The 27,272-nt window shown below is 54.0% G+C and overlaps 1 protein-coding gene across 23 annotated transcripts in view; it reads left to right on the top strand.

The window, feature by feature from the left end:
• Positions 1–372: 372 nt before the first annotated feature.
• Positions 373–27,272, top strand: part of SCRIB (scribble planar cell polarity protein) — a 109,171-nt gene continuing 82,271 nt past the window's right edge. For 9 of the 23 annotated variants that reach the window (XM_074898249.1, XM_074898245.1, XM_074898241.1 and 6 more), the window contains exons 1-6: positions 374–714; positions 20,729–20,846; positions 21,095–21,173; positions 22,408–22,497; positions 23,187–23,243; positions 26,930–26,993. In XM_074898249.1, the coding sequence (XP_074754350.1) occupies positions 553–714; positions 20,729–20,846; positions 21,095–21,173; positions 22,408–22,497; positions 23,187–23,243; positions 26,930–26,993 (570 nt within the window). In that variant the 5' untranslated portion in view covers positions 374–552. Of the gene's footprint in view, positions 715–20,728; positions 20,847–21,094; positions 21,174–22,407; positions 22,498–23,186; positions 23,244–26,929; positions 26,994–27,272 lie in introns of all 23 variants that reach the window. The other 14 variants (XM_074898229.1, XM_074898231.1, XM_074898227.1 and 11 more) reach the window with 4 other exon arrangements.

Genomic DNA, 27,272 nt, shown 5'->3' with positions numbered 1-27,272 from the left:
TGCCCCGCTGCGGCCGGGGGTTTGTTCACTCGGCGGCGGCTCTCGCACTAACCGGTCTCCCGAGAGAAACGTCGGTGCCTGGCGGAGCCTCGCGCAGCGGCACCGGCCTTTCCCCTCAGGCCGGGCCGGTGCGGCGGGGGCGGACGCAGCCGGGGCGGACGCAGCCGGGGCTGCCCTCCCGGCGCCGGGCCCGGCCGCTCGCTCCCTCCCTCGCTCCCTCCCTCAGCGGCGGGCGGGCCCGGGGCGGGCGCGGGGCAGGGCGGGAGCGGCCTCCGTTTCCCAGGGACGCTCGCGGGGGGGCGGCGCGGCCCCAGGAGCCGACCGGGACCGGGCCCGGGCGGGAGCGGCGGCCAGGCCCGAGGGGCGGCCAGGCCGGGGCGGGGCGGCAGCGGCCAGGCCCGAGGAGGCGGCCAGGCCCGAGGGGCGGCGGCGCGGAGCCGGACAGCGGAGCCGGGGCCGCCGCTCGGCCCCGCCGGAGCCTTCCCCGCCGCGCATCCGGGCCCTCCCCCCGGCAGGCCCCTGCCCCGGCGCGGCGGCTCCCGGCCCGGCGCGATGCTGCGGTGCATGCCGCCGCTCTGGCGCTGCAACCGGCACGTGGAGGCGCTGGACCGGCGGCACTGCTCGCTGCAGGCCGTGCCCGAGGAGATCTACCGGTACAGCCGCTCGCTGGAGGAGCTGCTGCTGGACGCCAACCAGCTCCGGGAGCTGCCCAAGGTGAGGCCCGAGCGCGGGGCCCCGGCGGAGGCCTCGCTCCGCCGCGGCCCGGGGAGCCCCGCGGGGCCGCAGCCGGAGGCCGCCGCGGCCCGGCCCCGGAGCGGAGCGGAGCGGGGGCGCTGCCCCGGCCTACCCGGCCCCGCTGCCGGGGGCGGCCTCCGCCGGGCCGCGCCCTCGGGCCGCCCGAGCCCCGGCCGCCGAGCCCCGGCCTCCCGCCGGGGCCGGGCTGCCGGAACCGCCGGGGCCCAGCGCCTCCGCGGCGGCAGCCGGAGCCCCGGGAGGGGTCTGTGCTCCCGGGAGGGGAAGGGAAGGGGAGGGGGAGCCCCCGGCCGGGGCACGGGGCCCTCCCGGCCGCGGAGGAGAAAGGCTTCACCCAAATCGCCAGCCCCGTGAGCCGCGCTCGCTGCCACGCAGAGCACGGGGCGGATTTGAGAACTGCGGTTTAAGCCGTAAATCACCGAAGGTATCACACAAGTTTATTAAAAGCCACGGGGGTGCTTTGGACGCGTTTTCTGGGGCTTCAGCCCTGCGCTTGCCGCCTCTCCCGCAGCCGAGCCCCGCGCAGGTGGCACCGGGGACAAACCCCGGCCCGGGATGTGCTGGGCTGCAGCGCCGGCGCGGCCCGGGCCCCCCCTGCTCCCCGGGGCACCGGCGGGCTCTTGTGTCGGCCCCCCCCGAGCCCTCCCGCAGGAACAGAAACGATGGTTCTGTTGTGCGGGGGGAGCGGGAGCACGGGGCGGCGCAGACCGGAGCTGGAACTCGGACTGCTCTCGGGAAGGAGAAGGCCTTAGTGCCTTACAGGGCTCTAGGATGTTCTGGAGGAAGTTTTACCGCATATTCCCCGCAGAAACTACTGGTTTAAAAAAGTTAAATATTGCTTGTGCCAGAGAGAGAACATATTTGACTGTAGCTTCGTTGGATAGATGCTCGTCAGTGAACGCAGACTAAGCCACCTTTTTATTAAAACATAGAGAAATAGATCATTATTTTGTTGAATTAGGGTATGTTGAATTACCGATGTGTTATTGAGTTGATACGTTATGAACCTTGCGATGAAACCTGGGAAAAAAACCACCAACATGCAACCCAAAACCTCATTTTTGATTCAGGCCAAAATAACTTCGTTCAGTTTTGTTAAACTGCACCATTTACGTGTCCCTACCTAAGCAGATTCCCTGGTGTAGAAGCGGCAGGTTCTTGCTCTCCCGATGTCTCTGGTATTTTGGGGTTCTCTCGCCCTTCCGCCGGGCTGTCTGTGGGAGTCGGCTGCGAGGGCCCTCGGTCAGGTGTGGAGACACGAGCGTGATGCTTTATCAGCTCTCTTCCATCAGGTAGCCTGGGATCTTGTTATGCTTTGGGCAGGGATATTTCTCAAAGTGCTGGAAAATGTGTGTTTCAGGCAGTTAGGAGCCTGTTCTGCAGCGGAGGGTAACTGCGACCCGTCCGCAGCGAACCCGGCGGTCCCCGCGCTGCTCAGCACCCTCTGCCCTGCTGTGCAGTCACAGCCCTTCCTTGCTTACACTGAACTTGCCTGGGCTCGGGGATCACTGGGCTTTGGTCAGCTTCTGGAGAGCATCTCTTGGAGTATAAATGCAAATTTTATAATGACCTTTTGTTGAGCCTGTGCTAAGGTAGATATAATCCTGCCTGCGAGAGCAGGTACTGTGTGTCTGACCTCTAAGCACCGTGTCACCTTGTCACCCAAGGAGCTTGTCCTTGTGGACGCTGTTATTTAACTCCATCTGTTACCTCTGTTCAGCTTGGGAGCATCAGAGCTCTTACCATGACCTATCATGGGTTCCTCTCTCGTTCTCCCAAAATTTTAGGCTCTTCTGGCAAAGAATTGTTAGAAGAACAATGGATAACAGTCTTAAGATTCTGGTTCTCTAGTCTCAAAAGAGATGTAGTAAAGTCAGAAGAGGTACAGAGAACGGGGAGCAGAAAACGGCATGGTCAGACCGAATATGCAACAGCTTTTGCACAAGGAAAATAAGCGTTTACAAGATCTCTTCAGTCTGCTGAAAAAGATAGTGCCGTTCCTCCATCAGGGGGTCTGGAGTGTCACAAATGGCCTGGAGGGAAGGGACAGGGAGCAACTGACCACCAAGGACTGGAGGGCATTAAGTGAAACCAAAAAGGGGCTCAGTTCAGAATAAATGAAATAGTTTTTCATGCAAAATGTAGTTAAGCTGAAGCATGGAACTACTTGCTCTATGACATACTGGATGCTTAAAGTTTACATGAGCTCAGGAGAGAAGTGGACCCGTTCATGGAGGAGAAACCCACCAAAAATGGGTGTGGACAAAGACACCATCTTGCTTGTGCTGCGAATCCCGGGAGAGACTTTGAGGAGATGTTGCTGTGGGCTTGCTGCACTCGCACCCTTCTGCCTCAGGGCCCGTCTGCGGGTGCTGTGGGCTCTCTGCAGCCGTGACGGGTGTCCCCTCCCGCACAGGCAGGGCGAGCGCCAGGCCTGCGGCTGGGGAAGGGGCCCCCCGAGTGCTGCTGCTCCCGAGGTACGCCGGGGAGCTGGTGGCTGCTCCTGGAGGTGCTGGGCCCCGGAGACACGTCGGGGAGGGGGAGCAGCAGCAGCCCCCCGCCAGGTTCCCTCTGGCTGGGCAGTCCCGGGGCGGTTGAGGCGGGGTCTGCTCTGTGGTGGGACGAGGTGAGATCCACCCGAGGTTTGACCCAAGATGTGTCCTCATGGTTCGTGCTAACAGAAGCGAAGAGGTGTCTCTTTAGTCCCAGGCACACGGGTCACGTGCAGGAGGGGCGTTATTTAAGGGTATTACTGCTGGGGCGCTCTGGGTAGGGACAGATACCTGACGTAGGAGTAAGAATCTGCATGTTATGCAAGGTGGCTACGGGGTGAGAATTGAAAACAAATTGCCCTTCCACCAGGGAAAGAGAGGAGAGAATACTCAGTTTGGGCACGTATTTCCCCCAAGGGAGGGCAATGGGAGAGGTCTTTGTTTGGGATAGGGAGGATGGTGTTCAGTTGAGGAGCACTTTGTGGAAACACAGCTTCTGTGTGAGAGGCAGACTGGGGGGGGGGAGTGGCGGGTGTACCATGATGGAAGAAAAGGGAAGCGTGAATCCGGCTGTGCATGCTGTTCCTTGAGAGAGGAGTTTACAGGACTAGGCTGGGAGAGGAGAGGAGCAAATGGAGATCTGTCCGAGTAGCGTGGATGAGAGTGCTATATACAGCCTTGGGTAGCAAGTCTGACCACAGCAAGTTTGGTTTTAAGGGCTCAAACAGGGTTTCTGGAGAAGGCTTCCATGTGGAGGTGGTTTTGGAAGCCAAAGAATGGAGGGGTGGCCGCCTTTTGAAAGGTCACCTTGTTTTACAGTTAGCAAACAACTTGTTTTGCAAATGAATTTATCTGACTCCTCTTCTGTGGATTTTTTGCCCTGTTGCCCGCTACGAGGCCACCTGTCTGACATGCTTGTATTTATCTTTATTCCACTTGTTCCAGAGTCCAGAAACACTGGCAATCTCTTGCTCTTTCCGTGGCACCATTTTCTTCTGTACCAGAACCTCCCGTGTCCCCTTCCTGCTGCTGCTTTGCTCTTGATCTGATTAGACAGTCTGCCTGCCTCTGGCACTTCGGGACAACACCGCCGCGCTTTCCTGAACTCTCTCTTCCAAGCTGTAGAAGTGAATGCTTGTTTCTCTCTGTCCCACAGTGCCAAACGCTCTTCTGTCTGCTCTTGCTTCTTTTGCAGTTGTCCCATGTGCAATCTTGCCTGTTTTGAGTCCAGATTTTTCATTACGGTGGCTGTACTCTGGCTGTTGGAAGCGATAGATTAAATCTGTGCTAGGAGCATCTGCTGCCTTGTTGCAGGGATTTGCTGCCAGGGTGATACAGCATGGTTTGATGGAAAATGATAAATTCCATTTGATAAGTTCCCTGTGCTCTTCATGAGGGTGTCTGAATTCCAGAAGAGGGAATGCTCTGCTCTCTGCTGACTTCTGCTCTCCCTGGCTTGTGTGATTTCTGCTGGACTGCGAGTGTGTAGCAGCAGCGGGATGAATAGCAGGTCCTTCAGCCAGGGGTGGAGGCTTCAAGGTTCAGCCTGCTAAATCATTACATGAGAACTACAAAACCCACCTGACTCACCGAGCCCACTCTCCGTGAGCGCTTCAGGGGTGCAGGTCGCACCGGACAGGAATGAACGCAGGCTGGAATTCGGAGGTGGTGGACGGAGCCAAGCGCGGCCCAGGAGCGGAGCGGGTCAGCGGGGATCCAGAGGCTCTTGGTGTGTGTTCAGAGGGCTCGGGTTGGGAGTATGTGAAGGCAGAAGGGAGAGGTCAGGAGAAACCTGGGTGGAGCAGAGCTGGTAGGACCTGGTGAAGGAGGAAGAGAGGGTGGAGCTGAGTAGAACGAGAACTGTGAGCGAGTCAGTGGGGCGGAGGGAGACCTGTCCTGCGTCAGGAGCGAGCAGAGGGTCAGGCCGATGGAGACCTGCTGCTGGCAGGGGACCTGGGCAGGGAGTGTCCCGAGGTTGGGGGGCAGGCCGAGGGATCATGCAGGGAGGGGAAGAGGGGGAGATTAAAGAGCTAGCTCTGATACCGAGATTTCAAATAGTGGTGGTGCTGAGAGGCAGGCCCTAGGGATGTCCAATGGAGGGGCTGCTTTGCAGTTCCTCTGCTTTGCTTTTTCCTTACTAAAGCTCCCATGACAGATTGGGCCCAGTGCAGAAAACTTTTTTTTCTACTGCCCATTTTGCTGTTACGAGCTTGCACTTGTGAGAGGTGGGCACCTGGCTTGAGCACCAGGGAGATGTCGGGTCCGGTGCGGATTCCTTCCTGTCCTGGCTCGTTGCTGTCTGCAGCTTGGCAAGGCCATTTGGGGGCTGGTGGAAACAGTTTCAGCGGTTCCTCCTGTTTGGCTGCTGTTGGCCCCGGGCGAGAGCATCGGTGTCCTTTGTCCGGAGCCTGGGATCCTGCTGAGCCGAGCAGGGTGAAACCGGAGAGCAGCGTTTGTCACTTTCCCAAGACAAGGTGGGGCCTTGCAAAGCTAATTAAGAGCAGCTTTTAATTTCCTGGCATCTGGGGCCTCCAAGGAGGATCTTGGGTTTTATTTACTTCCATGGAGGAGTAAAGCTGCTCCTTTTAATCTCTCCATGCCAACAGCCCTTCCCTGCGAAAGTCGGGGAGCCACGGGCCAGCTGAGCCCGTCCCCTCCGGGCTGAGCCCGTTAAGGCCCGAGTGTGCAGTGGGCACCTGCTCTGGTTCAGTTTGTGAATCCCCTGTATCAAAGGCTTTGTCAGAACGGCAAGCCGCATTTGTTTAACAAAACCAGTCAAGAAACTGGTTTCACTTGATTGTTAGGAGCCCTGTGCAGAGTTGGCATGCCTCTCTGTTCCTTCAGGAGCTCAGGAGCCCTCTGAGTTAATGTGTACGAGTGGATGTGGTTTCGCTTCTCCGAAAGCCAGGCATTCTGGATGTGCTGCTGCTGCCCGGCCGTTGGAATAAGTGCAGGCCATTTCACCCTCATCCTTTTCTCTCCGTGCAGTAACTGTCTGTCTGCTAAATGCTGGGTAGTGGCTGGGGGGATTTAGGATTTGTGCTGGAGTGTTAATAGCTGAGTATAGGCTCAGCTGTGGAAAAAAAGAGCTGATAAAACTTAGACATACAAACAAGGGAACAGGATAGCGGAACACAGAAGTGGTTTCATGCTTTGAGGTCTACAACTAAAAGCTGACTATGAATACTCACTTCTCCGTGAGCTCCAAGGTGTGGAGTCAGCTCCGTTGTGGACGGGGTGTGGGTGTGCTGCCCTGTGTGGATCTGCAAAGGAGCTCAGCCCTTGGAGGAAGTTCAGAGGGGTGTAACAGCGAGGTAAAAAGGCACACTGGGTGACAAAGAGCTTCAGTGAAGCAAAGCGTTCACGAAGATTTAGGTGACTGTGGCCTAAATAGTGTTGCCTCTCAACAAATCTTCCTTCGCGCTGGTTTTGTACAGTGTAGGAGGTCATCAATGAAAGCACCTGCTCAGTCTTTCCCCTGGGCCCAGCTGACCTGGTGGTTGTAAACCCTGATGTGTCTCTGGTATGTGGTCGGTAACGGTTTCCATGTCCAGGTGCATCAGCGGCGAAGTCGGCTGCTTGGAACGGGTTTGGTGACAACTACTGGTGTAGGTTCCCCCTGCCTCGCTCGTCTTACGGGACGCTCTCTGTAAAGCCCAGGCGTGGTGTCATAGTGGCCCTGCAGAGCATTGTCTCCCTACCTGACCTGCTTCCACCTCTGAGATCTCTCCCTGTTCCCTTTGGCTATTGCCCAGGTATCTGCCCAGAGTGATTTAGGTGGTGGCTCGTGGATGGTTAGGGGTAAAGGCAGGACTAGGTGAACCTCTCCAGGTCTCCTCTGACCTGTTATATACGTTCCCCTGGACATTACTAGATATCGTAACCCTGTTTCATCGTCTCCCTGACAGAAACAGGCAGGGAACTGTGGTGGATGGTCAGACACGCTGCATGCGGAGGCACAGGGATGTGACGGCCCGCAGAGCCCCTGCACTGCAAGGTTCTGGGCCGTCTGACTCCTTTTTCCATTTCTAGTTCAGGGTGTTTAACAGTATGTCTGAGCAGTTCCCCTGAGAGCTGCTTTGGCACCTTCCTATTCCATGTGCTCTTCCTGTTCAGAAGAATTGTTTGTGTCTTTGTGTCTGAGAATCTCCTGCTGTCTCCCTCCACACAAGGACATTTAACTTTTCTTTAAGACTTTTCCAGTCCCACAAATGTGCTTCCATGAACCCCAAGCATACAGTCTGTTGTAGTCTGAATGCCCTGCTCTGTACCAGTTAATAAACTTGATTTCATCTGCCTTGTCTTGGTTTCCCAGTTTCAGGGTTAGAGCTTATTTGTTGGGATTGGTTTGGTTTACGGTGCCTCTCAGTGTTGGGGATGCATCTGTTGTACAAACTACAGTGTAATGTGGAATGGGTTATGGTGTAGCTCTTGGCATTTTTCATGTTACTAATATTTCATAGAGCCCCAGACTGGTTTGGGTTGTGAGGGAGCTTAGAGCCCATCCAGTGCCACCCCCTGCCCCGGGCAGGGCCACCTTCCACTAGCCTAGGTTGCCCAAAGCCCCGTCCAACCTGGCCTTGAACCCTTCCAGGGAGGGGGCAGCCACAGCTTCTCTGGGCAGCCTGTGCCAGGGCCTCACCCCCCTCACAGGGGAGAATTTCTGCCTTAGAACTGATCTAAATCTCCCCTCTGTCAGTTTAGACCCGCTACCCCTCGCCCTATCCTTCCCTGATGATCAAGAGTCCCTCCCCCCTTTCCCGCAGCCCCTTTCAGCCCTGGGGGGCCGCTCTAAGGTCTCCCCGAAGCCTTCTCTCCTCCAGCTGAACCCCCCAACTCTCCCAGCCTGTCCTCACAGGGGGGCTCCAGCCCCCCCAGCATCTCCATGGCTCCTCTGGCCCCGCTGGAGCAGGTCCGTGTCCTTCTGCTGTTGGTGCCCCAGAGCTGGACCCAGCCCTGCAGGGGGGTCTCCCAGAGCAGAGCAGAGGGGGAGAATCCCCCCCTCGCCCTGTGCCCCCCCTGCTCTGGGTGCAGCCCAGCACACGGGGCCTTTCTGGGCTGCCAGTGCCCGTTGGTGGCTCACAGGCTGTTTTCTACCCCCCAGTCCCCCAAGTCCTTCTCCTGGGGGCTGCTCTCCATCCCCTCCTGGCCCAGCCTGGGTTTGTGCTGGGGATTGCCCCGGCCCGTGGGCAGGACCTTGCCCTTGGCCTCGCTGAACTCCCTGAGGTCGGCCCGTCCCCCCTCCCCAGCCTGCCCAGGTCCCTCTGGCTGGATCCTTCCCTCAGCGCGTCCCCGCACACAGCTCGGTGTCGGGGGGAACGTGCTGAGGGGGCTCCATCCCACTGTGCGTGTCCCCAGCAAAGGTGTTAAACTGGTCCCAGTCCTGACCCCTGAGGACGCCACTGCTCTCCACTTGTGGCATTACGGGTGAGTAAATTACTTTTTGGTAGTTGCTAGTTGACCATTCCTTGGTCAGAAGATGATTTAGAAGAAACCTAGATTGGTAGATGAGATCTCCTTGTTACACTGGATAAGGCCATTCCTGAGGTGCAGGTGTGCCAGGGAAGGGGCTGGGTGGGGAGAGGTAAGTGGTAGAATAGATAAGAAAGGGGGAGAGCTCTTTGGATAGTACTGGCTTCTGCACCTGTAGGCAGAACGCTGCCCTGAGAAATGATCTTAACGGCCTCTCGGGGTTCATGCTGTCACAGCATTTCAGTGGGAATGGCACTGGGCGTTGCGCGGCCACCGCGGGGAGTGCTGGGCTGTGGTGGCACCTGTCCTTTGGAGAACTCCCGACTCGCTGACGGCCTGAGCCGGAGGTCGCCGGTGGTCAGGTTTCGGGGGGGGGCTCTGTTCACACACGCTGCTGCTTTTGTGCTTGGAGCAGTTTGTGGTCTGAGACCACGCTCCTGTCAGTAAAGGCTCCCCCCACCTCTGCGCAAGAGCGAGGTCTTAGTAAATAGTGCCGTCGTGATCTAATTCTGGCTTGGGGATTTCCCTCCTGTGTCCCTGAATTGGTTGTCACTTGGTTTGGGGCAGCGATCCCACCCGGCTCCTGCGAGCCGTCCTCGGCAGCATGCGGGCTGGGGCTGCATTCCTCAGGCCCGGCTTAGTGCCTGGGAAGGAGCAGCTGGGGAGCCTTTGGCTGGGAGACAGCTTGCTTTGTCTCCGCTGGAATGTGTTCTTGACGCTTAAGTACTTTTAGATATTTGAAATACATTCCTCAGGGCCTGATATGTGGGGTTAAATAGTCGGAAATCCGGGCGGTCTGTGCTGGGGAGGGCTGTGTCCCCGCAGCCAGCATGCGTAGGGTCAGTCACCTCCCTGGCCCTGAGCTCCCGGGTGTGCGGGGGCACAGGGACCCACTTGTGTTTGGGGTGCTCAGCGCTCCAGCCCTGCCCGTGCCTCGCCAGGCCTGTCTGTGGGTCTGCTCCTTGTCCATGGGTCTGCCTGGGATGGGCCGGCAGCCAGTGTCCCCCCTCCTGTGCTGTGTGGGGGTGACGGGGAGGGGCCCCCCTTCACCGTCCCCGCTGGGGCAGGGGGAGGTCTGGCTGCAAAGCCCAGCTTGGCAGGAGGTGCTTAGCCTGTGCTGGGCTGCAGAGCATCAGCTGTTTCTCTCTGGGACTCTGCTGAGCGGCGCCTTTCGGGCCTTGGTGATGACGAGCTCATGGCCAGAAGAGGCTGAGCAGTTCAGCATCTGCAACAAACGCTATGGGGAGTGGAGAGGGAAGCGGTGCTGCAGTTGGAGCTGGTTACTGGGGAAGATCCCTTGTCTGGGGTGGTGGGTGGTCTGTGTGCACTGCCTGTGGCCCCGTCCCACGCCTGCTGAGGTGGGTCACAGGGTCTTCGGGTGACGGCGGGGCCCTGAGGAGTGCCCGGCTGCGAGGGTGTGCCAGGGGAGCGGCGGTGGTGGTGCCCTCCCCATGGCACCGGGCTGAGGTGCAGCCTCTCCCCTGGAGCCCCAAACCCATGTTCTCATCTCTCAGCAGCGGTGGTCACTTTTTTGAGCTCTTCTACCATTACCCCCGCTGTCCTCGCTAGGTGTCAGGTGGAGCGATTCTGCTCCTTCAACCCAGCGATTCTGGGAGCAGACACTGCTTGCGTGGCTTCCCTCGGCGCAGGGAAGGTGTGTCTCGTGTTCCCTGCTCTGCTGATGCAACCTGGTGCTGACTGGAGCTGCTGAAGCGGGCTGACTCCTCTGCTCAGGGAGCTGCACACCCCGGGGCTGGCGTCCTGCCCCAGCTGCCCGGCTGGTTCTGTGGCCTCGTCTGTGAGGTGTTGGCTTTGTGCACGGGGACTTGGAAGGGCTGACTTTAACTTTAGAGCTGATCAACTCCCAAGCGTTTTGCTTTGCAGTTTTTGCTTCCAGCTCTGCTTGCATCTCTCACGTTCCCCAAAGGCAGTCCCACTGGCACAGTCACCAAGGCCCAGCCCTTCTTTTCATCACAGATGTAAAAGGAGGGACCCCACTTCTGTTCACACTTCTCCTGCCTGTGTGTCTGGGAGAATGGGAGGGCAGACACGTGTGCTCCTGCGTCCCGACGCCTTGGCGGTGGAGACGCAGCAGAGGCTGCTTCCTCTGGGGGCAACTCTTAAGACGTCAAGGCCGCCTTTAACCAGGAAAATGTGAATGAAACACAAGGCTCAGAGACGTGATCTGGCTTTGCTCTGAGCGTTTGGAGGAGCTGCCCAAGCTGCTGCTGGCAGACACCTCCTGCCCATGGTGGCAGAGTCCTGTGCCTTCGTTCTGGCTGGGGACAGACATGGAGCTGTGCTGCTGTGAGCCCAGCCTGGGGTGGCATGGGAAGCCAGGCCCTCTTCTTGCTCGTGAATCACCAGGAGAATTGTAATTATTTTCCTGCTACACAGTCTGATCCTGCCTTTAATTAAACATGTGCTGTCCTGCTGAAGGCAGTGGGACCCGTACCAGCAGGGTTTGACAGTTGGACTTGAAATTCTCTTAAGAGTATTGAGATGTAAGGGGAACCTGTCTGCATCACCGGCACTTCCAGGATCAGGAAGGTTGGCAGAACCTCTGCCTTGGACCCCCTTAGCCTAGGCTGGAGGAGGCGTAATGCAGCAGGCGCTGTTGCTGTGCTCGGTCCCTGCAGCAGAATCACCTGGTGCAAGCCTCTGGCTCTGGGCGGGCGGTTGTCTCGGGGGCAGCCTGGGATGTCACGGGTGGCTTTGGAGGGAAAGGAGGTGTGAGAGACCCGGAGTCTGGCTGGCAGAGCTTGGGAACACCTTGGTAGATGTGGCTGCAGAAGCAGGAAGGCTTTGTGCACTTCCAGTGTGAAGACTGTGTTTACACTTAGACCCAGTTCCTGGTCTCCAGATGTGTGAATTGTCCCCGCCTTGTTTCAGAGACGTTGGCCTGTGTGTAAGATCCCTGTGGCTCTGCGGTTGTGTAGGCTGGATGTCTGCCTCCTCCTCCAGCACATGTCCTGCTCCCCTCCAGCACTGCTCAGCCCTCTCACCTTGAGGAATGCCCCCTCTTGAAGGGAGTTTCCCAGGAGCCTGCTTAAAGCATGCTTGTGAGGGGAGAAATGTCCCAACAGCCTGAGGGCACTTGGCCACTGCCCCCCTCCCGTCAGTGTTGGCAGGGGGGTCCTGGCACCGCTGCAGAACAGCATGGCTCCTTTGCTGGAGAAACTGGGTGTCTGTTTGCCCTCCTCCCTCCCTCTCGGCCACCGTGGAGATGGCAGAGCCAGAGTCCTTCGGGCCTGGGCATGGGGCTGAGGGTCAGAGGAGAGCAGCACGGCGATGCTGCGGAGCAGAGACCCCCGTGTCCCGGTGCCCTTCCCCAAGGATTAGGCACGGTGCCTTTGGTGGGGCTGGTCAGACAGTGGAATATTTCACAGTCTTGGTCCGAGAGTGGAAGAGGCTGCCCAGGGAGGGGGGAGTCCCCATCCCTGGGGGGGTTTCAGGGCCGTTGGGATGAGCTGTGGGGGATGTGGGGTAGGGGAGAACTTTGTAGAGTCGGGCTGAGGGTTGGACTCGATGACCCCAAGGGGCTTTTCCAACCTGAAGGATTCTGTGATGTCCGGGGTGTGGAACGGGCCGGATGCCTCTGCCCAGGCCCCTGGGACTGCTCACGCGTATCCTGGTGCTGTGCGTTAGTGTGGGGAGAGCACTGGGGACCTCCCTGCAGGGGCAGGGCAGGGGAACTCCAGCCTTGGGTAGGCCAGAAACCCTTTTGCTGTAGCCTCGAGAGAACAAAGACCCAGAAAAGAGTCGTGAAACTACCCCGGGCCTGGGGCCAGCCTGGCAGGGGAGCAGCCTGCTCACAGAAGCTGGGGGTGTTTCCCAAGGGCTCTGCTGGGCGATGAAGATGCATCTCTCTGTGGGCGGGGTGGGAGCTGCAGGACACATGGGCATGTGCTGCCATCATGGGCAGCCGCAGGGCTCGGGCCTTGCAGCGGGGACTCGGCAGCCGCGACGGCCGCAGGCTGGGTGCACGGGGAGCTCGCGGGGCCTGGGAGCTCTGAGTCCCCCACCCTGGCCACCATCAAACCGCCTGGGTCGTGCCGGGGCTGAAGCCCTTGCCCTCCTCAGGTGCCAGAGCAGCGGGGCCAGCTCCAGTGTGCCCCTGGTGCGGAGCTGGCGGCAGCGGCACAGGGTGGCCCACGGGGTCCCCGGCTCCGTCTGTCCGCGGAGCCAGGCTGGCTCTGGGCCCTTAATCCCATTTGGGGAGCGGTTGGCGTTCCAGGCCTGTCCTCAGCATTTTGTTGTTTCTGGGAAACGGCATAGCTGAGCGGTAGCTCAGAGGGTTTGTTCTGATCCTTTCATCCATTGTCCTTTCTCCTTTTTTCATTTTCCACTTCTTGATCTGACTGAATAAGCGAGCAGGGGAGGAGGCGAGGCTCTGCTGAGCGTTACTCTGCAGCAGAAAGGAAGCTCTTGGGGGTGGTGTCCAAATTCCCGGCATCACTGTCTGAATCCTGTGGTTCTCTCAGCTAACCTAATAGCTCCATTAACCTTTTCTCCATGTCCTGGGGCTTTGCTGCAGCCTCAGTACTAACGTTGGGAGCTTCACCCATACCAGCATCAACAGTCAGACAGGCAGGATTGTGCTAATTGCAGAGAGGAGGATGGAGCCTCCTTCAGAGGTTTTCTGTGGCCTCTTACAGACAAGAAACTGGGCTTACAAGGGCCCTTTGTGACCTTGCCGTGTATATACGTGCTGTGTGTGACTTTGCATGTCCCAGATTGTTGTGCTGCTGCTCAGAAGGACCTTGACAGGCTGGAAAAATGGGCCAACAGGAATCTCATGGAGTTCAACAGAGGGAAACACCAGTTTCTGCAGGTGGGCAGGATAACCTCATGCAGGACAGGCAGGGGACTGACCACCTGAAAAGCAGCTTTGCAGAAACACAGGGTCCTGGTGGAGCACAGGTTGACCCGCAGTTGGGAGGAGCACTGCCAGCAGGGGAAGGGACCTGATCCTTCTCCTCTGCTCTGCTCTGGAGGACTGTGACCAGCCTGGGCTCCCCACTGCAGGAGGACACGGACATGCAGAGTCTCTCCAGTGATGAAGAGATTGGTGCATCTGTGGTATGGGGAGTGTCTGAGCGAGTTGTGACCGTTCAGCCGGGAGGAGAGAAGGCTTAGGGGGATTTTAGCAGTGTGTATGTGATGTCAGAGAGCAAAGGAGCTGGAGCCAGTGTCTTCTCAGTAGTGTCCAATGGCAGGACAAAAGGTAAGGGGCACAGAGTAAAACAGAGGAAATTCTGTTTAAACAGGAGGAAATACTTTTTTTTTTTTTTTTTTTTTTTTTTTTTTTTACTGGAGGGGTGGTTGAACACTGGACCCTGTTGCCAGTGAGTTGCAGAATGCCCAACCTTGGAGATAGTCAGAACCTGGGTGGACATAGCCCTGGGCAGCCTGCTGTAGCTGACCCCTTTGAGCAGAGGTTGGACTAGCTGATCTTGAGAGGTCCATTCCATCCTCAGCCATTCCGTGGTTCTGCTGGCCCTGCCTCCAGCATGCACGTTGCCTCTGAGTGAACTGCTGTATTTGGAAATCTGCATCCCTCACCCACTGTTCTGCTACATACTCCTTTGCAGTTTTGCAGACGTGGGCTTTCCAGAAACTCACCCTCTTCCTTAATTTAGCTGGAAGCTCTGTGCTAGCGTCCACAGGCAGTGAGGTGCTGCCTTGTGCTGCTCGAGGCGGGGTGAAGGCAGTGGTGACTGACACTGATTTCTTCCATTCCCATCTTCTGCAGAACAGGAGGCGGCTGGCGCAGCCAGTTTTGGAGTTGGACTGTCAGAGTTCCTCACGTCATGAATGCGAATGGGGACTGTGAGACTCCTGCCTCCACTCAGGAGTTGGGCATCTCCCTCCTCATTTTGGGCAGCACCACGTCTAGTGCCACCCGCCTGCACTGCTGGGGAGCAGTCATGGCACGGTGGGGGTGTGAGGCCAGAAGCTCATTTCCAAATCACGAGGGTATTTTCTCCTGCCTGGGTTCGCTCTGCGTTCCTGTGTCAGTGTTCGCCATTGACCACACTCCATGGGGTCGGGGACTTCTGTGCTTTTGTGTCTCGCTGCGTGAGAAGCGCCGCCAAGTCCGTGCACTGTCAGTATAAGCGTGTCCTAGAGCAGTGGGCCCCTGCAGGAGTACGTGAGGCTCGAGACTCTTGATATGCAGGTATTTCAGTCCCTCAGCAGGAACCAAAGGTGAATCTGCCAAATGGAGCCTGTGTTTGCTGCTACCAGTGTTTCTTGTTTTCATAAACTGGCTGAGCCTGTTAGTGTTTCTCTGGATAACCTGCAATAAAGCCACAGTGTGCTGTTTGGAAACGTTCCTTGAGTAGGACTGACCCAGGTGAGCCCGTGGTCAGGACAGCACTCTGCTTGCCTGGTGGCAGTGTTTCAGTTTGAAGCTGACGTTTCTTTGCAGTGCTGATGGTTCTGGCTGTCATAGAAGTGATTCTGCTCTATTAGCCCAATATTTTTCTTATTTCTCCAAAGACAATGGTCTTACTCAAGAGGTTCATTAATAATTGTGCTGACATTTCATCCTTCCCCATTTCTGCATATATCACTGTGTTTTGGTATTGGAGCGGGTCTTCTGAAGTTGCCGAGGCATCAGTTGTTAAGACAGAGGACAAGTCTTTCCAGTTGAATTGTGGTTGGCTGACAGGCGAGTGTCCTGTACTCTAGCAGGAGCAGAATCAGTAGCTCAGGGTGGTCCGTTAGCTCATCTGGAGCTGGTTGGGAGCCCAGCCCGTGTATGGCGGGGGCTGAGTGTGGCTTCCGAGTGAGTGCAGTGGCTTCATTCTGAGAGATTTGTCACAGTCAGGGCTCTCCTGAAGTTTTGATAGGTCTCCTCCACTCTTTATATTGGTTGTACACGTCGGTATTTGCCTGGCAACACCAAAAAGGGACGTTTGAGACTTTCTTTGGTAATGCAGGGGGCCGTGAGCGTGACTTCACGCTGCACGTGCTCCCGCCGGCAGCCCCTTGGTGAGTGGCACGTGGCCGCCTCCTCTCCAGGCTGCAGTCGGACGTGGCGCCGGGGGTCAGAGCTCCGCTCTCCGGGTCCGGGGGTGCCCTGGCACGCGGAGAAGCTCAGCAGAGGGTGCGTGGGGGCTGCCGCGGGGCAGGGCGCGAGGGCGAGGTGCCTCCGTCTGGGGACAAGGCGGCTTTTCTCACTGGGAGGAGAGTTAATGGGTGCACCCAGGGGCCCAGAGGATTTTTGGATCCTCCATCGTTGGAGGTTTTGACAGAGGCCTGAGCAACGCGGCCTGACTCCAGAGCTGATCCTGCCTTGAGCCCGAGGTTGGAGCAGAGCTCTCCCGAGGCTCCTCCCGTCTGAATTACTCCATGTCTCTGTGATAAAGGTCTGTGAACCACAAGGGATTAGAAGGCTGTTACTTCATTGTCCCTTTTGACTGAAAAATCCATGGATCTAGGTTGCCTTTTTTTTTTTTAAGAGATTGAAGTAATTTAATTTGTTTCAGAAATTACAGATGACTCTTGAATGACTTCTCACGCGTTTGCCTGCTTTCACTTTTAGAGAGGCTGCTGAACAAGGATGTTGCATCTGAAAACATGCTGCAGAGCCTGTATTTCACATTTTACCATTTGTTTTGCAATGTTACAGTTTTGTGGAGTATTTCTTATCTTCTGGCTTACAGAGCTTTACAGGTTCTCTGTACCTTTCACTACTTGTCACCCAGTCAGTACATCAATGAGAGCAACGGCCTCTGTATTTCCAATCTGTTATACTGCAGTTGCTCTGCTCTGGACACTGTAAGAATTTGTGCCCCCTGAATCTTATTGGCAAGACAGTTTTGTAGTTGTTCTCCATCTTGGCCGTCCTGTAACCATTCACATACTTCAACAGTAGAATGTCTTTATAATATATTCTAATTTGCAAAAGCTTCTCCACCACAGTTACCCAACTATGCTGTTAATACATCCCCTGATCTTGAGACTTTTTTTAAAAATTTGTGATAACTTCCATCATGCTCTGAGTGGCTGAATTCCTTGACACTGGATTAATCCGTGTTCGCTCTGTGTGGGCTTTAGGCTTCTGGTGTGCCAGGAGACAGTAAGATTGCTGCTTATTTTTTGTTCTTCAAACTTCTAATTTTGATCTTAAATCTTAAACTATATATATATAGTTTGGACACTGGAAGATCTATATCTTGCAGATTTGGTGATTTTTTAAATTTTTTTTTTATATTCAGGAAGTCTTGACGTTGTGTGTGTTTCATCTCAGTAGAGACATTCAGTATGGTGCTAAATTCGTGACTTTTTTTTGGCCAGCTATATGAAACAGGGTTAACATTGATTAGAAAAATGGATAACTGCCAGCCTTCAAAGAGACATTTGCTTAAGTTTTCACTCTTAGTTCCAGTAACAGTTTTGAAATTAATTGGCTTTCCATTTCCAGTGTCACAAAGGAATCTGTTGTGCAGTCTTGCTTTGTAAATTTGGCTCTTGGACTTGGGAGTTGAAGTACCCAGACATAAAACACTGAACTGAAAATGATGTGTTGTGTTAGATGCAGTGTTTTCAGCCTTATCAGTTCTTGATTGCATCAGGTTGCCACATTTTAAAGTCATCTTAACTGAAGTCCCAGTAGAGATAAGTTCAAACTTGGGCTGGTTGGTAGTTTTTGAGAAGCTTCGCTAGGGTAAGTGGGAAGCCCATTTCCCCTGCGCTTTTCAGTGCTTATTCCCGGAGAGGGTCCCGTCCCTGAGCAGCAGCTGAAGGACCGGTGTGTGTTTATTTGCCTGGCAGTGCTGGTCTCTGCCCTGGCGTGGCGCGAGGCAGCGGCAGTGGCCTGCCAGGCTGGCTGCAGACTTGGTGAGCAGGCGGCGTGTCTGGGGGCGCGCACACTGGGGGGGTTCAGCCAGCACGTTCCAGAGTCACGGGCCTGCTGGTGAGGGGCTGGTGGGGAGGCTGGAACCGAACAAGCAACAAGAAGGCTTTGCTAGTCAGACATGGTGACTTACCTGGATTCTGCTTAACTTTTTTTTTTTTTCACCCAATATAAAATCTTAGTTCTTGCACAGGGATGCTGTAATTCTGCATTTGCTTTTTGTGACCTCCACTGATGACTTGTGACTAGTTTCAATTTTTGTCATATTGAAATATTTTATTGAAGTCCAGCTTAACTGAACCTTAAGAAGTGGGATGTACTACTTTTCTTGCCTTGCTGTTTCTGAATGGAATTTTTTTGCACAGATCTGATAATCTGTCAGCACTGAGAGGTTTTGGAGTTCTTTGTTTACCTTTTTTTTTAAAAAAAGTTGGTGGTGAAAAAATGGTGTTTAACTGATATAAAAAAGTATCATACAAAGCAAGGTATTTTTGAACATTATATTTAGTAGATGTCTGCCTGAAGACAAGTTAATCGGATGGGAAGAATTGTGGGATTGTCACAACAGCCTAATTCCAAGGCTCGGTCTGCACTTGACTTCCCAGGCCAGTGTGGGTTCTGAATATTTTCGGTAAGGCGGTTATGCCAGTAAAAGTCCTGTCACGCAGTTTGGCTCTGTCAAATTGCAATAACCTGCATGGATACAGCGGCTGTGTTGAAGTGCTGTGGTGTTTTGATTTTGAAGGCCTAGCTAAGAACGGAAATCTTGACCCTAGGCAGAACTGAGGTCAGTGCTCCCTGCTGCCAGCTTGACCCACAGATAGTTGACTTCTGAATCTCTATTGTGTCCATAAACACTTCCCATACATATTGCAGTGCAACATATAGCATTAATTTGTTCTAGTTTATTCTAAATTTTTTTTTTTTTAAAAAAAGTGTGCGCATCGATTTCGAGACTGCCTAAAATCCGCGGGCAGAAGTGCTGAAGGTTTGGCCTATAGTTGTTCTGTTCCCTTTGTTGTTTTCCAACTTGTAGACTCGAGCAGGTCAACACAATGTCTTGCCTGGAATTTCCTTGCATTCTAAAATTAGGAGAAGGATCTAGGAAACAATAGCAAATCAAGTCTCTAAACCTCCTGCTCTGGCTTGAACCTTTGTTGTCATTTAGACTTCATTTAGACTTTCACCTACTTCCTTTCTCATTAAGCTGGTTTGCACTGGATAAACAGAATTTAAAAGAACTTACACTGTTCAGTGTCAAAAGGACTTTTTTTTTTAAATCACCTTTTTTTACTTATTGTGGTCTGCTGTACTGCTTCGGGACAGCAGGGGTCTGAATTTCGCATCCCGGAGCAGTTCTCCCTGGGGCTGTGGGGTCTGTGGAAGCACAACCACGGCCGCGCCACGTTCGCCCGTCCCAGCGGCGCTTCCTGACCAAGACGTCTCTGTGGGAATCTGCAGAGTGTTAGATCTACAGCAGAGAAACTCCTCAAGCTGCATTATTAGACCTCGTCATCACCCCTGCCAGGGGTGGGCAGCTCGCTCTGTGTCTTGTGTGTCTCTTCAGGGTTACGTTGTGCGTCACCGTTCTGCTCCCACCCCTCCCTCTCTGGTCTGTGTTACTGGTCTTTGCAGTATTATGAGGGACAGTTGGGAGGGTCCCAGCACCTCGAACCTGAACAGCTATCCCTGTTTCAGAAAAAGCTGTTTCAGCAGCCTTTTATGCAGATGGGTTACTGGAAAAGCAACTGAGAAAGGAGGTTCAGGCCTCAGATTCTTGTTTGGTGCTTCTCCGTGTGGTCTGTGTGAGCGGCCCTGACGCTCTGGACATGTTTTCTGATCTGTAAGTAATTCTGCAACTACATCTTCTGTTGCTCACTGTAACTCCCCCCCTGCCTCTGGCCTAGGACAGGCAGGATGACTACATGGGTTAGAAGTGGCTTCTGTGCGTCACTCCATAGAGGTGAGTTTGTTCCCGGCGTCGTCACTTCTTTCTTTGGCATCACGGGTTGAGTTATGAGCTGCATAAGATTTGGCCATCTAAACCTCCTGAACTGTTAGAGGTGACTTAGAGCACTTGTCTGTACTGTGGCAGAGCCCAAGCAAGTAGTCAGAGGCACAGCGTGACTGCGTGTGTGCGCAGCAGCCTCTGCCTTTGTCTGTTTGGGGGTTACCGGTAAACTACTCAAAACTGTCTCATTTTCTGCAGTGGCCCGGTGTTGTTTGTTTGTTATTCCCAGACACCCCAGGAAACGCAGCAAACAGCACAGCCCTTGTTTTCATCCTGTCCAGTATCCTATGTCCAACAATAGTTCGAAGCAGCTGCAGTTGATAATTATAGTACGTTGTGCTTCATAAACTTGAGAGGCTGTTGATGTCTAGAAAGAGTAGGATTGATAAGTCTTGTCATTTAGCATTTATAGCTGATATAGCTGGCTCTGAGAACGAGGGCAGGTGTGAAGAGGTTGGATGTTGTTAGACCTCCAGAGGTCCCTTCCAGTCAACATTATGACTGTGGTGTTTCTCGAAAGGAATTTTCTTTCCGTCTCTAATTCTTTGTTACTTGGGCCCTACAGATAGTCTGCCCGCTCCTTTTCTGGTACAAGTGGCACAAACACTCTCCCTGTCAGTGTAGGGACCTGTCACCGGTGTTCTGACAGACTGTATAGTGGGTGTGTGTGACAGCAGGGACAGGACTTTGGTCTGACATCCCCATAGTTTCTCCTTTGTTGGCATCCCTGGACCAGACTCTTAAACACTGTCGTGTCTGCTGGCAGGCTGCTTTATGGTGACATCCTCATGATCCTCGTAGTTGAATGCTCAAGATGAACAGTTATCTCCGGAAACAAGGAACATCCATTTTGCATCTTACAAGGGAGGGAGAAGAGCAGTGGGATCACAGAGATGTTAAATGAATCATAAAGCTAAACTCATTAAATGCCTTTCTTCTTTCACCCTCATCTCTTGTAGACCTTAATCAGGGTTCTTATCTGTGCAGCGACTGCACGTTGAGGACCTCACAGGGATAGAAGTTATGAGAGAAGGCACTTGGCTCCAGGGATGGATGCTCAGGTCTGCCCTGAGCTGAGAAGACAGGTTTCCCACAGAACCGCTGCTGACCCAGTTTCGTTCTCTCCTGTCGTAGCCTTTCTTCAGGCTTCTGAACCTGCGCAAGCTGGGTCTGAGTGACAATGAAATCCAGAGACTCCCCCCTGAGGTTGCCAACTTCATGCAGCTGGTGGAACTGGACATCTCCCGTAATGGTAAGGTCAAAGCGAATGGGGAGTGTGTGCCCCACAGCCCTGCTGTGCTCACACCCCTGTTCTGGAAGGGCAGCACACCTTCCACAGCCCTGCAGAGGGATCTCTGCTCAGGAGCTGCGAAAATAGGGTTGTGTCTTACTGTGTCTTAGGCTGTCACCAGTGCCTGGTGTCCCATTTTCCACATGTTAAGCTCTTCTCAAGTCTCTTTTTTTTTTTTTCTTTCTTGTGTGTTTTTTTTTTTTCCCCAGACATTCCAGAAATTCCTGAAAGTATCAAATTCTGCAAATCCCTGGAAATCGCAGACTTCAGTGGGAATCCTCTCTCCAGGTGGGAAGACACATGCAACCCTTTTGTCCAGCTGAGAATGAGAGCTGGAGTTTTTTGTTCTCCCTTCCTCTGGTCTTCATCTTCAGTTGGCTTCCCCTGAGGTCAGATCACCCTGCCTGTGCCAACACCTGCTCTCCTGGCAGGGGCAGCACTCGGCAGAGCTCCCCCTCCTGCGTGGCCTGTGGCTGGGGTTGATGAGCCTTTAGTCATGCTTTTGCCACTGGACTTTTGTCCTCTCAGAAGAAGTTGTGACTCCTTCCCCACCCCTTCACCCTGGTGCACAAACCAGAATGGGTGTGGACTGACTCATTGTACTACAGAGGAGTGGAGAATGGCCTGCATGCCATCCTTTGCTCCCTGTCAGACCTTTTTGCTCTCTCTCTTATTTATAATTTAGGATGGCTGACCTTTGAACTTTGTGCTTGACCTCATAGTGCCCAGACTGTGTCCGAGAATGGGCTCTCTGCCTCGTCTCTTCAGTCTTCTGTCTCTACAGCCCTTAGTCCGTAATGTTTTGGGGATTTAGGTGTGGCTCCTTTGCCCCGGTGAGCCATGGTTTCAGGTGTCTGCCAGGGTCCGTCCATGCCCATCTGGCTCCAGAGCCCTTTGTGCTCGTCACCCTTCGAACAGCTGCAGCTCTCTGCTTCCCTCTCGTGGTGCCAGACCGCGGAGTGGGACGGGCTGCTCGGGGGAGTCCCTGTGCCATGGCACCCGCCAGCGCTGCCGCACTGGAAGTTATTTGTCAAGAATCTTTTTGTGGCCGAGAGCTGCAGGATGCGTGTGGGGAGCAGTGGGGCCGGCGGGCTCCGGGGTTTCTCCTCAGGGGTTTCTCCTCAGGGTCTTCCCCTGTTCCGTTGCACCTCGGAGCCGTTATGATGATGGTGCTTGGTCCCCGGGAATGCTGCAGTGCAGAAACACCCTTGGATGGGCATTTGGATTACTTGGGAGCCCTCCCTGCTTTAAGCTTAAATGGTCACATGGCATAATTTAGTCTGGGATTAGCGTTTGAGCCAGGTTTGCACACCTGGATGTGTAGTGACTTTGGTGAGGGGGTGTTGCTGTCTTGGAAACAGGGCATGTCCTGGATCAGGAGCCAGAGCTGGTTCCTGCTCTTCCCTTTCCACATGCTGATACCAGTGGGGATAAGTCTGGCTTCTGGGGGATTTGAGTGAGGAATTTAGGGCTTGTTTTGCACACAGAATCAATGGTGTTTTGTTCTGTCATGCTTTCACAGGCTTCCAGAGGGCTTCACCCAGCTTCGGAGCCTGGGCCACTTGGCCCTGAACGATGTGTCCCTGCAGAGCCTCCCCGGCGACATTGGGAAGTGAGTCTGTCCCTCGGGACAGGGAGAAGGGTCGGGGGGGCGCTGGCGGGGCTCGGAGGGGAGGAGTGTGCCATCCCAGGTACAGCTTGCTTATTCTTGCTAAAAGCATTATTCTTGTTAAAGACAGCCTTTTTAAAAAGGTTCCTCTCCTGGTCTCAGCTGCTTCTCCCCTGTGGTATGTGGCCCAGGCCAGGTGTGCATCCAGGCTTCTCAAGTCCTCTATCTTTCCTTATTTTACAAGTGCCAATTTGCCCCTTTCCAAACAGGTGTGGTCTGTCCGATGATGTTGAAATGATTTATGCTGCTAGCAAATGGCCAAGGCAAGGCCCATGGGGCTTTGCCTGTGGGGTGCAGTGCCCTTCCCATGGGATTTGCCTTTCTACACGTGAGGGATTTTATCTTTTTGGGCAGACAGTCCTGTATGTGATACCGTGTTTCCTCGTCCTGAGTTTGGGCACAGTGTTGTCTCCCCGTGATTTTGCAATAAGCAGCCACCTTCATCAGAAGTCATTTAAGATCCTCCTTGTTTTTTGTTTTCCCCCGCCATCTCCATTCATGTGCACACACTCGTGTATGTGCATCTGTGCAGGTCATGAGGGGTGGTCCCAGGGGAAGGGATATGAGCATCTCCTTGTATCCCTGAAGCCCTATTCAGTGAATCTGGCTTTTCGCTCCCTTTTCTCTTGCAGTTTGGCAAACCTGGTGACTTTGGAGCTACGTGAGAACCTGCTAAAGACTCTCCCCACGTGAGTGTCTGTCTGGTGGCTTCAGGAGTCTCCTCTCTGATCGTTCTTGCTGATTCCTCAAGGATTTTCTGTTTATTTAGTACAATCTCTAGCGCTTGGCTTGGGAGGGCTCAAGGCTTAGCTGCATTTTGCTGGATTTCTGTAAACTGGGGTGAGGAGGGAGAGAGATGGTACAAGGCTTAAGAACAGGGAAGGATGTTCAGAGTCTGTACTCAGCCTCTCTGTCAGGACTGATTTGGAATAGACAGGGTTCCACCACAGAGCTGCTGGAAATGGTAGAACCATTTTTCCTGGAGAGGTGGAGCAGATGACGGATTCTTTTGGAAAATGAGAGAAAAATGTACTGATGTGGGTATAGGAAGAACTCTGTATATGCTGAAGTTCGTGACCTGAAGAACAGCAGAATACGGCTGAAGATATATTTTACTTCTGACATCTCTGTTTTTGTGGGTGTCCCTTGTGATCTGGTTGAGCCGTTTGTGGGAATGGGTGGGATAACTGGCTTTCCTGCAGCAGACAGAAAATAAGCCATCAAGGGAAAAGAGGTAAGTGATGTTAAATGTTTCAGAGAGTCAGGGACAGAGATGAATTCCTGGCAGAGGATCTGTTTGGAACAGCTGATGCTTTCAGGTAGATAGGATGTGGAGAACTAAAGACTCTGTACATTAATCTCTGCTTTGGAGCCCATGAGAGTTGTTTGAGTTTTCTAACCTACATCAGCTCTATCAACCTGTCTTCTGCCTGCTATTCCATCCAGCTGATGATTCCTGCAGTCTTCCTTGAATGTATCTTGGAAGGGATTCTGCCTGACTTCTTTTTGGATAGCAGTGTGTTTTGGGGCCACACAGACTCCTCAGTGAACATGTGAAGCGTGCATCTATTGCCACCTTTCCTCAGTGCCCTCTTGCTCTTCACAGCAAGTATTCAGTTTGGCTGCCTGTACTTTCTCTCTTGCTCCTCTGCTTTACTCAAAAAAGAGGGCGAAGGGGGTGTCTGATGATGCAGTGTTCGAGGAGGGCTTCGAGGCTCGGTGCAGTTAGGGCTTTAGTCTTGCTGCTTCTGGTGGCCGTGCCTCCCTCCCTGTGAGATGCTGCTTTGATTCAGGCACACACTCTTCCCAATGGTTGTTTTCCTCTGGGACCTGCAAGTACAGGTGTTGTGTGACAGCAGTTACATCTGCTCGTAGAAATCACGTGTCAGCTTTGACCCAGAGGACAAGATGCTTCCAAAGAGGAGCTGGTCAGCTCTCGGGCCCCCTCCTCATCTGGGGGTTGCAGCATGGGGGCACAGTTCACATGAACACTGTCACCTTGTCCCTGGTGCCAGAGTGCACAGGAGTTGTCAGCACTAACACCCCTGCAGAGGGGCGGTGTTGGGAGACCCTCACGTGCAGTGTAGCCTCAGGGGGAAGGTGAGCCCCAGAGCTCGTGCCAGGCTGAGAACAGGTGAGCTGGAGGGGTTTGGGTCCTGGGGGTGGGACCCCCTGCTGCCTGTTCCACGTGTCCTTTGCGTCCTGCAGGCAGGTGCCACCCCTGCCATGCGCCATTTAAACAAAGAGGGCCAGTAGCTCCACCCAAAGTTGGGCCTTCAGACCGCAGTGAAGAACCGTCCTGGTGGCTTTTCACCATCTAGGAACCAGCAAGTATCTAGAGTTGGAGAGTTCAGTCCATAACCAGACCCATACCCCTTCTGGGAAGACCCCATGCCCAGAGCTCCCTTGTTTCCCCACATCAGATTTGTGTGCCAGCAAGATACTTATAACATGCTGTGAGCTTTTCTCTGAAAGATAAATCCAGGCTTGATGCTCATTCTGCATTGCAATTCCAGCTTCTTTTCATCTCTCCCGAATTCCCCAAATTCTACTTTTGGATGATTTCCAAAAGTAGAAGGAGGATCTTGAATATCTAAAGCAATTTTCATCAGATCTGTCAGTCAAACATGAGATCAAAATCAATGGCCAAAGAAATTACAGTGGTACTGTCAAGTACTCTACCCAGGTCTGAAGCTCTTGTACTTAGCCTGGTTGCAAATTGTGCCCAAGAATGGCTCTAAACAAGTCCAGGTGATCTTGCCAAAGAGTAGAAAAACTTACCGAAATGGCTGATGCTTTCAGTTTTCAAGGTTCCTGAGCCCAGCAGGGAGATGGGCTTCAATACCATGAATTTGTGACTGCGTAATGCGTCGGTGTCCTTTTGACTTCTGTTGCTGTTGTTGAGCTCCTTAAAAGATCTAGCTTGCAATGACCTTGAGTCGTGAAAATTGAATTTCTTTGGTTAATCTTCTGCTGTCAACTGAGTTCTAAACAATTTGTCTTGTGCAGCAGATGATCTCTGCTCATCTCTCCCACCCAGGCAGTTCTCAGCTTGGCAGTGACCTGTGAGGGGTAGCTCTTGTCCAGGTGTTCTCATGGGACAGTGGAGTCATCTGTACCCAGGCATTTTGCAACATGGACCCCACAGCTCACTTGTCCCTATTTTGGGAATTAAAACTGAAGGGACAGCCAAGGCTACTTCACCCTTCAAAGAGCAGCTGTAGAGTCACGGTGAGAGACTGCTGCACAGCAGGATCCTTTCAGTGATCCTTTGGTAAACCTTTGCTTGACTTAATGGAATATCTCAAAATCCACCACTGTATAAGGCAGGAACTTGCTTTGCCTGTGTAGCCCAAATATTTTCATAGCCTGGCCTGGGCAAGACAGATCTCTTTTATTGCTTTCTCACAGATCTGCAGCCCCAAACTTCCTCAGTTTGGATGGCGCTGAGTTGTATAGCTCTTGTTTCCAGAGAAATACAGTGATTTCTGTGTTAGGCCAATTTCTTGAACGGAAGAGCCTCCCAACTGGGGAAGTGGGCAGGGCTGAGGTGGCAGCTCTGCCCTAGTGCAAGGGGAGAGGCAGCAGCCCCTGTCTGGGGAGGTGGGAGCTGGAGTTGGTGGCTCAGGCTGAGCGGAGGCCACGGGAACAGCCGTGCTGTGCCGGGGGAACCGGGTCCGGGTTTGGTGGGTTGCAGGCTGCAGCCATGGTGTGTTTGGGTACTCGGGGCATGCCCTCGGACCACCAGTCTTGACAGGCTTTGGCCCCCATGAAGGCTTCTCGTATCTTGCCTAGTGAGCTTCTTGTCTGTACGTCTTGACTGCTCCGGAGACATCGTGCCAGTGTTGTCCTTCCCTTTCTCTTAAGTAGCGTGGGCATCCCAGTCAGGGAAACCGAGGCTGTTGAATTTGTCATTCCTGCCTCTCCCTGCAGCTCCACTTGCCCCCCAGTATGTATTGTCCTCTGCTGACCCTCTCCTGCTACCCGTTAGCCTGTGCCCAGGTCCCCATCCTTGCCACAGAAACGGGCAGCAGTGTTAAGGTGTGGCTTCTCATCTGTCATGTTTTTGCTCAGAAGAGTGTGTTATGGTGAGAGGGGGAGAAGGCGAATTGGTGGTAGTGGGAACTGGCTGCTCTGAGACTGCTGGTGCTGCCGAACCCAGTTCCCTCATGCAGGTGGTCTGGCTGGGGGAAGGGGACCAACTCCCCTAGGCTGCTTGGTCAGAGGGACTGTGGAGAAGGTCAGGATTGCCCCACCTGTTTGAGGAGGTATTAAAAATTACGTCATTTGTTTGGTGAGTGTTCCAGATGCTAACCTTCTGTTCTTTCTTTTTTTTTTTTTCTCTCTTCCTCTCTCTACTCCCTGTATCTTGCAGTTCGCTCTCCTTCCTTGTCAAGTTAGAGCAGTTGGATCTTGGTGGCAATGACCTGGAAGTACTGGTAGGTGAGGGGTGGGGGGGAATACGGGTGGTTGGTAGGGGCAGAACCCTGAACCTCTGTGTAAGGAAGTGGGTTTTCATCTGAAACACAAAGAAACAGATGTGCAGGTTGTTTGGAAAGATTCTTACCTGCCACCATGGCCTGGGCATTGTTCCCAGCCTAGAGTTCTCCTCACGTGTTGGCCCATCTGTCTCGTGTCCTGCTGCCCAACTTGCTCTGCTCTTTCCAAGCGCTTTTGCTCTGGGATGTTGGTTCTTGCTCTCTCTCTGCCTCAGGATC

The sequence above is a fragment of the Athene noctua genome, chromosome 2 (assembly GCF_965140245.1).
Source record: "Athene noctua chromosome 2, bAthNoc1.hap1.1, whole genome shotgun sequence".
In the NCBI taxonomy this organism is placed as follows: Eukaryota; Metazoa; Chordata; class Aves; order Strigiformes; family Strigidae; genus Athene; species Athene noctua.
The sequence above is the reverse complement of the archived record's forward strand: the minus strand, read 5'-3'. Positions and strand labels throughout refer to the sequence as shown.